Source organism: Chroicocephalus ridibundus, chromosome 4 (assembly GCF_963924245.1).
Source record: "Chroicocephalus ridibundus chromosome 4, bChrRid1.1, whole genome shotgun sequence".
Taxonomy (NCBI): domain Eukaryota; kingdom Metazoa; phylum Chordata; class Aves; order Charadriiformes; family Laridae; genus Chroicocephalus; species Chroicocephalus ridibundus.
The window spans coordinates 1,750,080-1,763,794 of record NC_086287.1 but is presented as its reverse complement, the minus strand read 5'-3'; the positions used below and the strand labels follow the sequence as shown (position 1 = coordinate 1,763,794).

The 13,715-nt window shown below is 59.4% G+C and overlaps 1 protein-coding gene across 1 annotated transcript; it reads right to left on the bottom strand.

The window, feature by feature from the left end:
* Positions 1-325: 325 nt before the first annotated feature.
* On the bottom strand, positions 326-13,627 carry LOC134514958 (aldehyde dehydrogenase family 3 member B1-like). The gene is made up of 10 exons (XM_063333413.1): positions 13,367-13,627; positions 13,044-13,206; positions 9,399-9,509; positions 8,720-8,840; positions 8,494-8,579; positions 8,151-8,232; positions 7,163-7,549; positions 6,765-6,931; positions 6,473-6,572; positions 326-3,299 (listed from the first exon to the last, which is right to left on the bottom strand). The coding sequence occupies exons 1-10, from the start codon at positions 13,456-13,458 to the stop codon at positions 3,106-3,108; spliced, it is 1,503 nt and encodes a 500-aa protein (XP_063189483.1). The 5' UTR covers positions 13,459-13,627; the 3' UTR covers positions 326-3,105.
* Positions 13,628-13,715: the final 88 nt, after the last annotated feature.

Below are 13,715 nucleotides of genomic sequence, written 5' to 3'. Positions count from 1 at the left end.
GTCTCTTCCCATTGGCCGAGATAGGCTGGGGGAGGGAGGGTGGGTGGAGAAGCTGCGCGGATTGGGCGGAAGGGCGGAGGGGCGGGAAGGCGATTGGCCGGGCGTGAGGCGGAGGGGCGTGACCGAAGCGGAAGCGGAAGCGGGGGTTTATTGCGGCGGCGCGGCGGTCGGTGGCGGTAGCGGTTTGGGTCGCTCTGCCCGGTGGAGCAGCGGGCCTCGTCCCCGGGGAATCCAGGGCAGGAACCGGCACTTCAGGGACAGGAACGGCGGGCACCGGGAGAGGGGGTCCGAGCTCTGCGCCCCACTCCAGGCCATGGGGGCGGGAGAGCCGGCACCGCTACCGGGCACATCCCGGGAAGCGCAGGGGAGGGAGTCAGGACCGGCAGCGGGCAACTGGGAACCGCTGTGGGGAGGGGTGATGGCCAAACCGGGAGGGGGTGAGCACCCACCCGGCCCCTCCTTGTCTGCCTGCTCCCCGCCGCCGGGAGCGCACCGGGACGCGCCTGGCTGGGGACGCGGGGGCTCGCTCCTGCCGTGGCCGGGGACAAGGCCAAAGGCGCAGCCCCGACTGGGTGCCCAGGCCCGGGAGGGGACCCAAGCTGGGTCCTCTTGCAGGAGGAGAAGACGTAGAGGGCCAGCTCCCGGGCGTCACTGAAGGTGCTGACGTTAAGGACGGGCCTGAGATCTCCTCCTGCGTGACGGGCTCATCCTGCTGCCCGTCCCCCAGCGCCGGGGGGACTGGGAGGGGAGCGCCGAGCCTGGGCTGCCTGGCTAGCTGTCACGGACCACAGCCAGCAGGACCTCGGCCCTGCGCTTTTGCCCTCCAGGCCCTCCTTGTGCCAAGTAAAGCTCAGCAAACAGCAGAAACCACACCGTATTATAACCCTAAGTAATTTATTCTGATTAAAACTTACTTATTTAAGCGAAACAATTAATATCTCTCAACAGTGGGTTATTGCGGATGAAGGCTGAGTCTAGCTGCGTCACCTGCAGTTGGAAGGACAGCGTGAGGGACACCTGCCTCCCCAGCCCACACATCCCTGGCCAGCCACTGCCCCGTGCCCAGTTCTCCTCCCCGTGTTTGTCCTACAGCCGGGTGCTCAGGCTGTTGAACATGTGGTTTGAGTTGGCTCCTGCAAATGGAAGTCTCAGAGAGCTCCACTTCAAAGGGCGCCTGGGGACACGCAGGAGGTCATCATGGCCAACCCACAAGGGTTGTCCTCACAGAGGTCAGCACAGAGTCCCCTGGCAGCTGTAGCAAGGTCACAGAGTGGTTCGGATTGGAAGGGACCTTGAAGATCATCCAGTGCCACCCCCTGCCCTGGGCAGGGACACCTCCCACCAGACCAGGTTGCTCCAAGCCCCGGCCAACCTGCCCTTGAACCCCTCCAGGGATGGGGCAGCCACAGCTTCTCTGGGCAACCTGGGCCAGGGGCTCACCCCCCTCACAGCCAAGAATTTCTCCCTCAGATCTCATCCAAATCTCCCCTCTTGCAGTGGAAAACCCTTCCCCCTCGTCCCACGGCTCCCCTCCCTGCTCCAGAGTCCCTCCCCAGCTTTCCTGGAGCCCCTTGAGGGACTGGAAGGGGCTGGAAGGTCTCCCCGGAGCCTTCTCTTCTCCAGGCTGAACCCCCCCAGCTCTCTCAGCCTGTCCTCCCAGCAGAGGGGCTCCAGCCCTCCCAGCATCTCCGGGGCCTCCTCTGGCCCCGCTCCAACAGCTCCGTGTCCTTCTGCTGTTGGTGTCCCAGCGCTGGGGGCAGCACTGCAGGGGGGTCTCCCAGAGCGGAGCAGAGGGGCAGAATCCCCCCCTCGCCCCCCTGCCCACGCTGCTGGGGATGCAGCTCGGGACGCGGGGGGGTTAATGGGAACACCAGCTCTTAGCGTCTTAAAAACGCAACTCTGCGGCTGCAGCCCTGTGGCTCTGCTCGCTGTGGCTTCCTGCTGGAGCTGCTGATCTTAAAACCGAAAGCGTTTTGCTCCTGGTGCGAGCCGGGTTTGCTGTGTTTGAGGAGAGCAGCGGTTTGCTGTGTCTAACGGCCCCCGTGCTGAGGACTCCAGCGCTGGAGGGGCCCCACTGCAGCTGGGGTCTCACCAGTATAGAGCAGAGATGTGACTGTCTTTTCTGGGGCAGACACCCCGTGGCCTCGCGGTTGCAGGGACGGGTGGCACAGCCACCCCTCCAGTGTCCCACCCGCCTCACCTGGCCCCCGGCTGCCCCACGGCAGCAGTAGAAAGTTGGGGTTGAAGACATGGATTCGGTATCTCAAGAGCTTCAGCTACACCAGACACGGCACGATGCAGACACGGCACGATGCAGACACAGCACAACGCAGACATGGCCCCAGAGGTGGAGATGGGCACAAGGGCCCTGAATTGCTCTCGGGGCCTTGGTTAACTTGGTTTCTCCATTTTCAAAGCACGGGGTGGGTGTAGCGGGACTGCAGGAGAGGAGGAGCAGCTGGGATGGAGCAACAGAGCCCAGAAACCCACCACGATGGAGCCACGGGACAGAGCAGAGAGGGGCTCCGGAGGACAGCGCACCCCAAAATGCTGCAGGAGATGGCCTCCCGTCCCTGCTGGCACCTTACCCGTCCCTCTCCTCCCAGATCTTGCTCGCTCCAAGGTCTCTGTTGGATCGCTGAGGAGATTGCCAGCCCGTGCCAGATAAGGGAGGGCAAATTGCAGGTGTGGGGCAGAAGAAACTGGGGTCGTCCCAGCTCAAGGATCTGGGAGGAGAACGTTAGCGTGGACCTTCTCAGGGGAGGGTCCCCGAGGGCTTTATACCAGCCTGAAAAAGCTACATCTTGTTCAATGGATGCCCTTGAGGATGCTGGGAGATGTGTCCCCATCTCCATGGATGTTCCACCACCAGCATCACCCCGGAGCCCCTTCCATCCCTCCACTGTGGTGGGGCCAGCGGCAATGGAGCAGGAGGCTGATGGCAATCAAGGGGGCTGTGGGACCTGTGTGGGGCACAGGGAGATGTGAGGCACAGGAGACATGTGGGGCAGGCAGGGAGGCCAAAGGGAAGCACACAGGAGGCCACCGGTTGCAGGGAACCACCATTCACTGCACGTGGCCACCATGACCGGTGGCAGAAGACCCTCAGAGCAGGGTGCAGGCACCCTTGCGCTTCACCTCCGAGGCGGCCCGGACCATCCCCAGTTTCTGCTGGGTGTAGGGGGGGTAGCGCAGGGTGTTGAAGGTCTCCCGGCCCATGTAGCGGTGCAGGCAGGCGCGGTGGTGGCTGAAGGTGTCGAAGGTGAACTTGCCGTGGTACATCCCCAGCCCGCTGCTCCCTGCAACACACAGCACAGGTGCCCCCGGTTGGTGGCAGGATCCAGCCATCGCTCGCCCACCATTTTGGGTCAACGAGCCCAAAATGAAGCTGCCAGCTCCCCTGGAGGAGGCGATGGAGACTCTTTGTGTCCACGGATGGCACCATGTCTTCATCCATCTGCTTTCTAACACCAGGGACGGTGGAGAAGGCTGGTCATGGCCAAGCTTCCCCAGAAAGTGACCTAAAGAAGACCATGGGGGTGGCCTAGCTGGACACCCAAAAGGTGCTTGAGGGGTGTTTGGAGGAGGAAGACCAAGCTGGGAGGAGGAAAAGTTCCCAACGACCCTCTCATCAGTTGGGATGTCCCGGTTTCAGGTAACACATTCAGCCCCAGTGCAAAGCTCACCGCGTTAAACCCGGCTCGGAAAAATGCTGAGAGAATGAGAGTTTCGCAAAACTTCGTCTTCCCAACGGGAAGGACTGCACCTTGGAGGATTTCTGAGCCGAGGAAACCAGGCGAAGGAGCCTTTCACGTCATCCTGCTGTTTTGGGGAGAGGATCCAAAGTGCCCCCGCTTTGCTGGTGGACGGGGGAAGCGGAGGGGGGGGACCAGGACCGGCGTCGTGGCAGAGAATGGGCAGCGAGAGCATTGGTCGCTGCCCTCCCATCCTCACCCTCCGGGGGAAAGCGGTGCTTTCTACCAGCCTGAAACAGCTACGCCTTGTTTAACGGACGCCTTTGAGGACGCCGGGAGACGTGTCCCCATCTCCACGGACGGAGGAGCGCCTAAAATGCTCAGTAAAGAAAACTTGCCGTGTTTCTGTATCTTCAGCTCTTCTCTTGCAGGTGTTTCCTGCATCCCCTCTCAAGTTTCTCTTCTCTTTTTACTCTAAATCTGAACTCTTTATTGGTTAAAAAGAAGAGGAGGAAGAGGAAAAGGAAAAAGGAGAAGAAAAAGAAAAGGAAAAGGAAGAGAAAAATAAGCAAAAAAGGAAAAAGAAAAAGAAAAAGAAAAAAGAAAAAGAAAAAGAAAAAAGAAAAAGAAAAAAAGAAAAAGAAAAAGAAAAAGAAAAAGAAAAAGAAAAAGAAAAAGGAAAAGGAAAAGGAAAAGGAAAAGGAAAAGGAAAAGGAAAAGAAAAAGAAAAAGAAAAAGAAATAGAGAAAGAAAAAGAAAAAAGACCACCTATTTTGATCACAAAACCTCGACTGGCACCAGAGCGACTGGGAAGGGTGTCACCCCTACCGCAGGGACACCCTCCAAACCACGGCCCCTCCGTCCTGCCTCCAGCCCCGCTGACGGCGCGACGCCGGGATCGGAGAGGGGCCATTGCCGAGGTGGCTTCGGTGAGGATGTGACCCATCTTGGAGGATGGGTGAGATGATTTTTGGGAGGTGAAATCTGGCCAGGAGCAAGCACGGGAAAGCCGAGCAGGCTGGCAGAAAATAGAAGTAAATCCACCCGTGGGCTGATAACTGATGTGTTAAAATCCTGTGAGTCAGCTTGAGCTGGTCGGTCTTCCTGATAAAATTTAAATCCCGGTCAAGCTGACGAGTCACGTTGGGTATCTCGCGCGTTAGTGGCCCCAGGATGAACGAAGGTCACTGGATGTCTCTTGGCCAGCTGGGTCTCGGGTGGAGAACGGGAGCTGCTTTTCCACGGCAGTGGAGATCACCTGATGAAAAGCCGGTGCCTCCGTCCCTCCTTCCTCTCCGGGGGGAAGAGAGAAGCACTTCTGGACGTGTTTTTTCAGCCATCCAGAAGAAACACAGCCCCAAAGTGCTGTTTCTGTCCGTGAGCTGTGACATGTTGTGTCACAGGGGCATCGCAGTGACTAAAGGTTTCCCTGGATTCAAGGAGAGCCTGGGTAAGCATGGAGACTAGCACCTTTCACCGAACACCTGGGACCCTTCTGGCTTAGCAAATCCTCTGAGCTGGAGAGGGACGGCGCCTGGAAGACCCTCAGGAAGAAATATCGTGCACGCTCGCCCTGTTCCTACTCGTGCATCTGCACGGGGTTGTGGTGGAAGGAGGCAGAACCAGACACAGCTTGGTTCTGACGTCTTGAAAAGAATTAAAGGATCGTTTTCCAGGTGATGCTCTGGACAGAAAGCATCCCATGGGAGCTCAGACCCACATACATCATCCAAAACATGAGCTGCGGGACTTACAGCTGCCATTAGAGTCATGGAACCTTTGAGGATGGAAAAGACCTTTCAGACCATGGAGTCCAACTGTCAACCGAACACTGCCGAGTCCGCTCCCTCAGCACCACGTCTACGCCTCTTTTAAACACTTCCAAGGACAGTGACTCAACCACTTCTCCAGGAAGCCCTAATTTCCTTCCTTCACGTCACAGGGCACAGTTGCCGGTGGCCGGCGTAGATAAGGAGAAGACTGCCATAAGGTGGGAAGGGGAGCGCCAGCCTCCCCGGCCCCTTTTCTCCAGCAGAAAACCTCAGCAAAAGGTTCCGCGTAAAATTCAGAGCTTTTTCAGGGTCTAGCTGGTTTCCCAAAGCTTTGTGAGCAGCGAGAGGAAGGACCGTCAGAAATTGCACGTACAGATCATAAAACTCGCCTTAAAAAACCACCCAGCAGCCTTGGGGGATTTGCCAGTTCTGAGATGGGACGGTGGCAAGCGCTTAAGTAAAGTTTTTAACCCTCATCTGGGTCCCCTGCTGGTTTACTGCTCAACGGTTTTATGGATTGTAGGTCTTCAGGAGTTTATCTAAAGGTATGGAACGTAGGTCTTCAGGAGTTTATCTAAAGGAACGTGTGTACCTTTGGGAGTCCACCTGGGAGTTTTCAGAGGCGCTGCATGTGGAAAGGAAGGTCTAGAGCTGTTTCTGCGGTGGCCACATTCGCAATTCCCTGCCTTTTAAGCAAGATATTTCCACATACCCAGGGAACTCTGTGCTTGGGATGGCGACCACGGAGAGAAGAAACCTCACAGCGCTCCACGCGTGCTCAGCAGAAACAGGGCTGCAAAGCCCGAGAGCTCAGCCATGGTGCCGGGAAGCAAAGGGCTTCTGGTGGGATCCTACTGGTGCAGAAGGACTCCCCATGGACCATTGAGCCCTCGGGACCTGGGGACAAGGTTTGGGTGCCCCCATCTCTCCCGAGACCCTTCCTCCCTGTGGCCGGCACGGCTCAGGCACCATGGGGAGGATCGCGGTTGGGGGATTTGGACCTACCGATGCCACCGAAGGGCAGCGAGGTCAACGTCACGTGCATCAGGGTGTCGTTGCCGCAGAAGCCACCGCTGCTGGTCCGCTCCAGGACCTGGTTCACCACCTGGGGGAGGGAAGAAGAGAAGGTGGACGTGGGTCTCATGCCCTGTTCCCAGCCATCCATCTGCAGTCCTTTCCCCACAACTAGGCCTGTCCGCTCTAAAGAAAGGTTTTGGAGCATGAACAGGGCTGGAAACACCAGCCAAGGCGGATGGGGCAAGCGTGGCCCTGGCTTCACACAGCCTGTACGCTGTACCTTGTCGTTGGAGGAGAAGGCATAGACAACCAGCGGCCGCTCACGGCTATTGATAAAGTCAATGGCTTCGTCCATGTTGGCCACAGGGACAATGGGCAAGATGGGGCCGAAGATCTCCTCCTGCATGATGGGATCGGAGGGATGCACGTCCGCCAGCACTGTGGGAGCTGAGGAGAAAGAAATCCATGCCCAGAGGTTGGAGATGACACCTTGGTCCTCTCCTCAAGACCCATACCTCCTCTAAGGTGGGACGCCTCGCCAAGCTCCCCGATTCCCCTGCAAACCTTCCCCCAATGTCACCTCCACCCAGAACCTCCCCTCCCAGCCATGAGACCCTCTCCAAAATCCAAGCCCGTTCCATGCAAGGATGAAGACTTCTGTGAAGCCCAAGCCCTTACCAATGTAGCGCTCCTTCTCGTCCGTCTCTCCTCCGATGACCACTTGCCCGCTGCACAGCAGATCCTGCAGCCGCTGGAAGTGCTTTTCCCCGGCAATGCGGCCAAAGTCGGGAGATTTCTGAGGGCTGGAGCCATAAAAATCTGCGACGGTTTTGCTAAGGGCGAGCAGCAGCTTCTCCTGCATCTCCAGGCTGCACAGCACGTAGTCGGGCGCGATGCAGGTCTGCCCCGCGTTGAAGAAGCGTCCCCAGGCCACCCGCCGGGCCACGTTCTGCACGTCGCAGGTGTCGGACACGTAGCAGGGGTTCTTGCCCCCCAACTCCAGCGTCACCGGCGTCAGGTGCTTGGCAGCGGCTGTCATGATGATCCTCCCCACGGAGGGGCTGCCTGTGGGCAGGGAAGAGACGGATCAGGGTGAGGAACCCACCGTGCTACAGCCCAACTCGTGGCCTCAGCCTTATGAGGAGCCAGGGCCAGGGGAGACATGTCAAACATTGGAACGGGCTGCCCAGGGAAGTGGTGGAATCACCGTCCCTGGAGAGATTTAAAAGACATGTAGACATGGAGCTGAGGGACATGGTTTAGTGATAACTTGGCAGTGTTGGGTTAACGGTTGGACTTGACGATCTGAAAAGGTCTCTTCCAACCAAAATGATTCTACGATTCTAAAGTCCCCCTCCTGTCCTGCACCCACCTTGGTGCGTGGCATGCGGCTGAGCCCTCACCTGCAGCACCTTCTCCAGCTCAACCATGGCCTCCCCCAGCTCCGCCACGACAAAACCCGGCTGTGGCTATCGGATCCTCAGACACGTCGGTGGCAGATCCTCCAACAGCTCCGGACACCAGATCCCCAACACAAGCCCTACCTGCTTAGAGGTGGCTGCCACCGTCTCATGTTGGGTAACCCACAGCAGGGTCTCCGGTGGGAATCCCCCTTCCTCATTCCACAAACACCAGGCAGGGCTCTGCTCCGGACCACGGGACGTACCAGTGAAGAAGATGTAGTCGAACTTGTTCTCCAGCAGCCTGGTGGTCTCCTGCACGCCGGCGGTCACCACGGCAAAGCAGTCCTGCAACGGAAGAGGAAGAGTCCCCCGATGTCAGCATCTGCCAGGGACACTCTGTCCCCGTCCCCACCATGAGCATCCCAGCCCGCTGGCCATGGGGACACCGCCTGAGGGTGGAGGAAGGAGGTAGGGCAGCACCTGAAACCAGGGATGGTGCGGTGCTGGTGTGGGTAAGGAAGGGACAGTGCTGGGAGGACACAGCTCCGCGTGTGCAGGGGGTGGGAGCACCCCAGCCATGAGACAAGGGCAGGGAGAGCTTCCTACCTTGTCCAGGTATCTGGGCAGTGCTTCAGCCACCAGTCTCTCAGTGTTCTTGGTCATCTCCGAGGGTTTGATGATGACACAGTTACCTGGGGGGAGATTGACAGGACGTCAGAGCGGTGACACGGTGACAGCCAGCCCTTCTGGCACCCCAGCGTGGGGACGAGGTGCCCTCAGCGGTGCCCGCCACTGCCTGGATCCTCCAGGCCGGGGGACAGGTTCGGCTCACCGGCAGCGATGGCACCGACGAGGGGCCCCAGGAGGAGGTTGACGGGGTAGTTCCAGGGTGCGATGATGAGCACCACCCCGTACGGGTCCTTGCGGATGAAGGCTGAGTCCCACCGGGTCACCTGCAGGACACCCACCACGTCAGAAACGCTTCATTGCACCACCGTCTCCATGCCCACATCCCACCCATCTCTGCCCAGCAGGGGGGTCCTTCCCCCCATCCTCTCCCTCATCTGGTGGGGGGTCTGGAGCAGGAGTCTGGTGAGGAGCGGCTGAGGGAGCTGGGGGTGTTCAGCCTGGAGAAGAGGAGGCTGAGGGGAGACCTTCTCGCTCTCTACAGCTCTCTGAAAGGAGCGGGTAGCCAGGGGGGGTCGGGCTCTTCTCCCAAGGTACAGGCCATGGGACAAGAGGAAATGGCCTCAAGTTGTGCCAGGGGAGATTTAGGGTGGATATTAGGAAAAATTTTTACATGGAAAGGGTTGTTAAACATTGGAAGAGGCTGCCCAGGGCAGTGGTGGTGTCACCATCCCTGGAGGGATTTCAAAGCCAGGCAGACACGGTGCTGAGGGACATGGGGTAGGGGTGGGTTTTGGCAGTGTTGGGTTGATGGTTGGACTCAACGATCTGAAAAGTCCCTTCCAACCTCGACAATTCCACGATTCTATGATCTTTCCCCGTACCGAATTCTTGCCCACGTGCTCGTCCTTCATCCAGCGGGACAGGTTGTTCAGCGTCTCATGGAGCTCGTTCTTGCAGAGGATGATCTCGGAGAATTCGGCTTCGAAGGAGGGCTGGGGACACAGAGGACCCCGCGCGTCAGCTCTGCCTGCGCTGCAGCTCCGCTCCCTGCCCTGCCTCATTTCACCCAGGATTTGGGGACCCCAAACCCTTCGTGTCCCCGTGGCGGACTCTGCTCTCACCCCCCGGCTGCACAGCCCGTCCCGGGGAGGGGATGAGCCCCACCACCTCTGCGGCGTTGAGGTTTGGTGGGCTCCAAAATCCCGTTGCGATATCACGGGGATGGTCCTGCCGGCAGTAACCTCCCCGCGGCAGGGCTTTCCCTGCTGGACGCTCGCTCGAGATTCAGGAAAATTAAGTATTTGGGGAGTTGAGGGGTCTGTGAAGGCAGCAGTGCTTGTTTTGGGGAAGAAAGGGCTGGTTTGGCAATTGTTTGGTCTGGAGACAAGACCCTCCCGAGTCACAACCCCTTTTTTCTAATCACATTTTCACACCGGCACAAAGGACAGGAGGGAGTCGATGGATTCCAGCAGGAGGGGCTGGTTTTTCAGGACCTGCCAGAGGGTAACTTGGGTGAGAATCTACAAGGATTTAGCCCAAGAAATAAAAGCTCAGAAGAGATCCGGGTGCGAATCCCGCCCGCCAACCCCTCCTGGGGCATTGATTTTCCCACCGTGGACTCGTCTCCAGCATGGGAACACCACTGGTGCTGAGATCCGGCTCTGCTCCTCACCTTCCATCCATGGGGGACACCTCAACGTTTGTCCTACAGTGGGGTTTCTTTCCACCCAGGAGGATGGTGGAAGGTGAGATGGATGGGGACCAGTGGGGAAGTGGGAGGTTCAAAGGATAAAACCAGCAGTTCCTGGGGAGGGGATTCTGCCCCTCTGCTCCGCTCTGGGAGACCCCCCTGCAGTGCTGTCCCCAGCGCTGGGGCACCAACAGCAGAAGGACACGGAGCTGTTGGAGCGGGGCCAGAGGAGGCCCCGGAGATGCTGGGAGGGCTGGAGCCCCTCTGCTGGGAGGACAGGCTGAGAGAGCTGGGGGGGTTCAGCCTGGAGAAGAGAAGGCTCCGCGGAGACCTTCCAGGCCCTCAAGGGGCTCCAGGAAAGCTGGGGAGGGACTCTGGATCAGGGAGGGGAGCCGTGGGACGAGGGGGAAGGGTTTTACACTGAGAGAGGGGAGATTTGGATGAGATCTGGGGAAGAAATTCTTTGCTGTGAGGGTGGTGAGCCCCTGGCCCAGGTTGCCCAGAGAAGCTGTGGCTGCCCCATCCCTGGAGGGGTTCAAGGCCAGGTTGGCCGGGGCTTGGAGCAACCTGGGCTGGTGGGAGGTGTCCCTGCCCAGGGCAGGGGGGCTGGAAAGAGATGATCTTTAAGGTCGCTTCCCACCCAACCCATTCTATGATTCCATGATATCCACCACCCAGGTGTCAAGATTTGGGAGGAAAGGGAGTGTTCCCATTTTGGAGCCTGTTTGTGCAAGGTTTTTTTGGCAGAGTGAGCTGAGAAGATGGGGAGCAGACCCACCACCGAGGCTAGGAAGCAGGAGAGCAGGAAGCAGAGCCTTCCAGAGGTTGTCCTCGGCAGGGTGTTCACGTGAAGAGGGAGTCTGAGGGGAGGAGGATTTGGGGAGCAGGGCTGACGTGTGGCTCGGCACGACACAGGGAGGAGAAGCGAGATGGAGGAAGGAGCTGGGGAGTTCCTCCAGGCAGAGGGAAAGCAGAGGGGACCCGGGGAGCGGGTCGCAGGAGGTGTCCATGTCCCCAAGAAGAGACTGGTCGAACCGCAGGCCGAAGGATGCTCTGACTGCTCTCCGGGGATGGCAGCAGCAGTAGGTGTTTGGGTGTCTCGGTTTTCCTTTCCCGGGAGCGGTGGAAGCATCACGACGGGGCAGGGTGGCCCTGGGTGGCTGGATGGCCATCGCCAGGTGGCCAGGGCCACCCGCAGTGTCACGGCAGCAAGCGTGGAGCTCACACACGGCTCTTGCTGCGGCCGGCAGGCAGTGCTGGGGGCTTCCCAAAATATTTGGAGGTATCGTGGGTATTTGCCCTGTTTCTGAGCGTCCTCCAGGGAGCCTGGGCTGGGAGGACCTGTGGGAATGCACCGTCCTCGTGTCCACGAAGGAGCTGTGGGGGTTTATTAAGCCGTAGTTGTCACTGGTGGCTTGGGGACAACCCTCAGCAAGGTGCTGCTCACCTGGGCTTGGGGTGGGCAGATGCAGAGGAAACCAGGCGATTAATAAAAATAAATAAATTCATGACTGTGCCACTGTGAAAGAGTTAATAATTGGACTAGCCAAGATCTGAAATCCCAAATTTTAAGCCCCAATGGCATTGCGCTGCCTTGGGCTCATCAGCAGAGTTTTTCCATCTGGGATTTAGCCCTTGGATGACAGCGGTTATGAGCCACCACTGGTTTCCTTATCTCGCGCTGAAGATTGGGTGGACAAGACCTTCACACCGAGACCTTCACACTGAGATCTTCACACCGAGATCTTCTCACCGAGACCTTCACACTCAGACCTTCACACCGAGATCTTCTCACCGAGACCTTCACAACCGAGATCTTCACACTCAGACCTTCACACCGAGATCTTCTCACCGAGACCTTCACACTCAGACCTTCACACCGAGACCTTCATGCTGATGGCCAACTGCAGCCCTGGCCACCATGAGAGCTACAAGCACTGCACCAGCACAAGCTCTGCCCAGGACCGAGTCAGCACCGATGGCATCGCATGCGGCACTTCCCCAACCCCACCTTGGAGGCTTCCCGTCGCTGGTGGGTGCCAGGCTCCGAGGAGGAGAGGAGAAGGACCCAAGGGTGCAGAAGGGGAGCAGGGTGAAACGCAGCCTGATCCTAACGGGATCAGGCATTCCTCTAGGTCCCCTCTCGGCGCAAGAGCTGGCTGCTTAAAAATAGGAAAAATGATGTGGATGCCACCGATCCGGACTGCGGTAAGGATGGGGAGGGTGTCCCAAGGGAAGTTGTCAACTGGGATGGAGGAGAAGAGATGATGAGCCCTGCGTGGTGCCTGAGGCTCTGGCCATGGGCGGATGAGCTGGACCAAGGGGGAGCTATGGGGCTGGTGGGGCTGGAGCTCTTTGGGGACCTACGGAGGTGCAGGGGACGGGTCTGAAGAGGTGGGGGACGATGCAGAGCTGGGGGTCCGGGTTCAGAGCTGTACCTGGGTGAGCACCCAGAGATGGTGGGGGGGGACACATTTGGTGGAAAGCCCAAGGCAGGGAGCAGACAGAGAGGGTGACAGGAGCCAGGCATGGACCTGCCCACAAAAACCGAGGCTGATGGTTTTGGAAATGGTTAATTAACTCTGGACGTTCCTCACAATCCCCCCTTTGTCCACCCCAGGGGGCAGGGAGGAGCTCTGGAGGAGGTCCACCGGAAGCCTCCAGCTTGGTTTCAATTTCGCTGCCTTCACCCCTGGCTCCTGGCCCCCTGCCAGGCTCAGGGGTGGTGGGGAAGGTCCGCGGGGGCGACACATCAACCCTCTGCGTGATGGCAGGAGCCAGGCAGCCCCTCGGCCCCCCCAGCCTCTGCGTCCCCTGGTTCCCGGCCCCCTCTCACCTTGCCCATGTCCAACTTGGTGGCCTCCAGGATCTCCTGCTTCTTCTCATCCAAGAAACGTCCCAGAGCTTCCAACTGGGCTACACGGTATTCCATGGGCCGCGTCTTCCCGGAGAGCCAGGCTGCCCGCAGGCGGCTCACCAGCCCCGCGTAGGGGTTCCCGCTGCGGGGACGGGGATGTCAGAGGGACCCTGCCCCGTCCCAACCCCTCGTGCTCCCGGCGCAGAGGAGCTCCGCATCGCCCCAGCATCACACCCTGGGGAGCGGCGGAGGGCGTCCGGACCCCTCCTGCCTCCCCCTCTGCCCCGGCCACACTCTCTCACCTTGTGGCATCGTCGTCCACGCTCCCCTTCCTACCACCACCATCGTCATCCTCGGGGGCTTTCCCGGCCCCGCTGCCTGAGGGCTGCTGCATGTCGGGCTGCAGGAGGACGCTGCCGGTCTCTGCGGTCCCAAGGGTGCCTTACCCGGAGGAGGAGCCGGGCCAGCACCCCGCAACGGCAGCCAGGACCCTGCTGGGCTGCCCGTGGGGCTGGCAGGGTGCAGGCAGGATGCAGGCAGGGTGCAGGCAGGGTGCAGGCAGGCAGCCACCCTCCTGCGGAGGAGGGAGGCTGCCGGCTTCCTGTTCTGCCCCTTGGCCGCCTGCTCCCCCACCCTCCGCCGCACGTCACT

Coding starts and splice junctions, on each gene's coding strand:
- LOC134514958 (XM_063333413.1), bottom strand. CDS start 13,458: ATGCAGCAGCCCTCAGGCAGCGGGGCCGGGAAAGCCCCCGAGGATGAC. Junction 6,573..6,764: donor CCTTCTCCTCCAACGACAAG/GTACAGCGTACA, acceptor TCCCTCCCCCAG/GTGGTGAACCAGGTCCTGGA. Junction 3,300..6,472: donor GCTGCCCTTCGGTGGCATCG/GTAGGTCCAAAT, acceptor TGTGTGTTGCAG/GGAGCAGCGGGCTGGGGATG.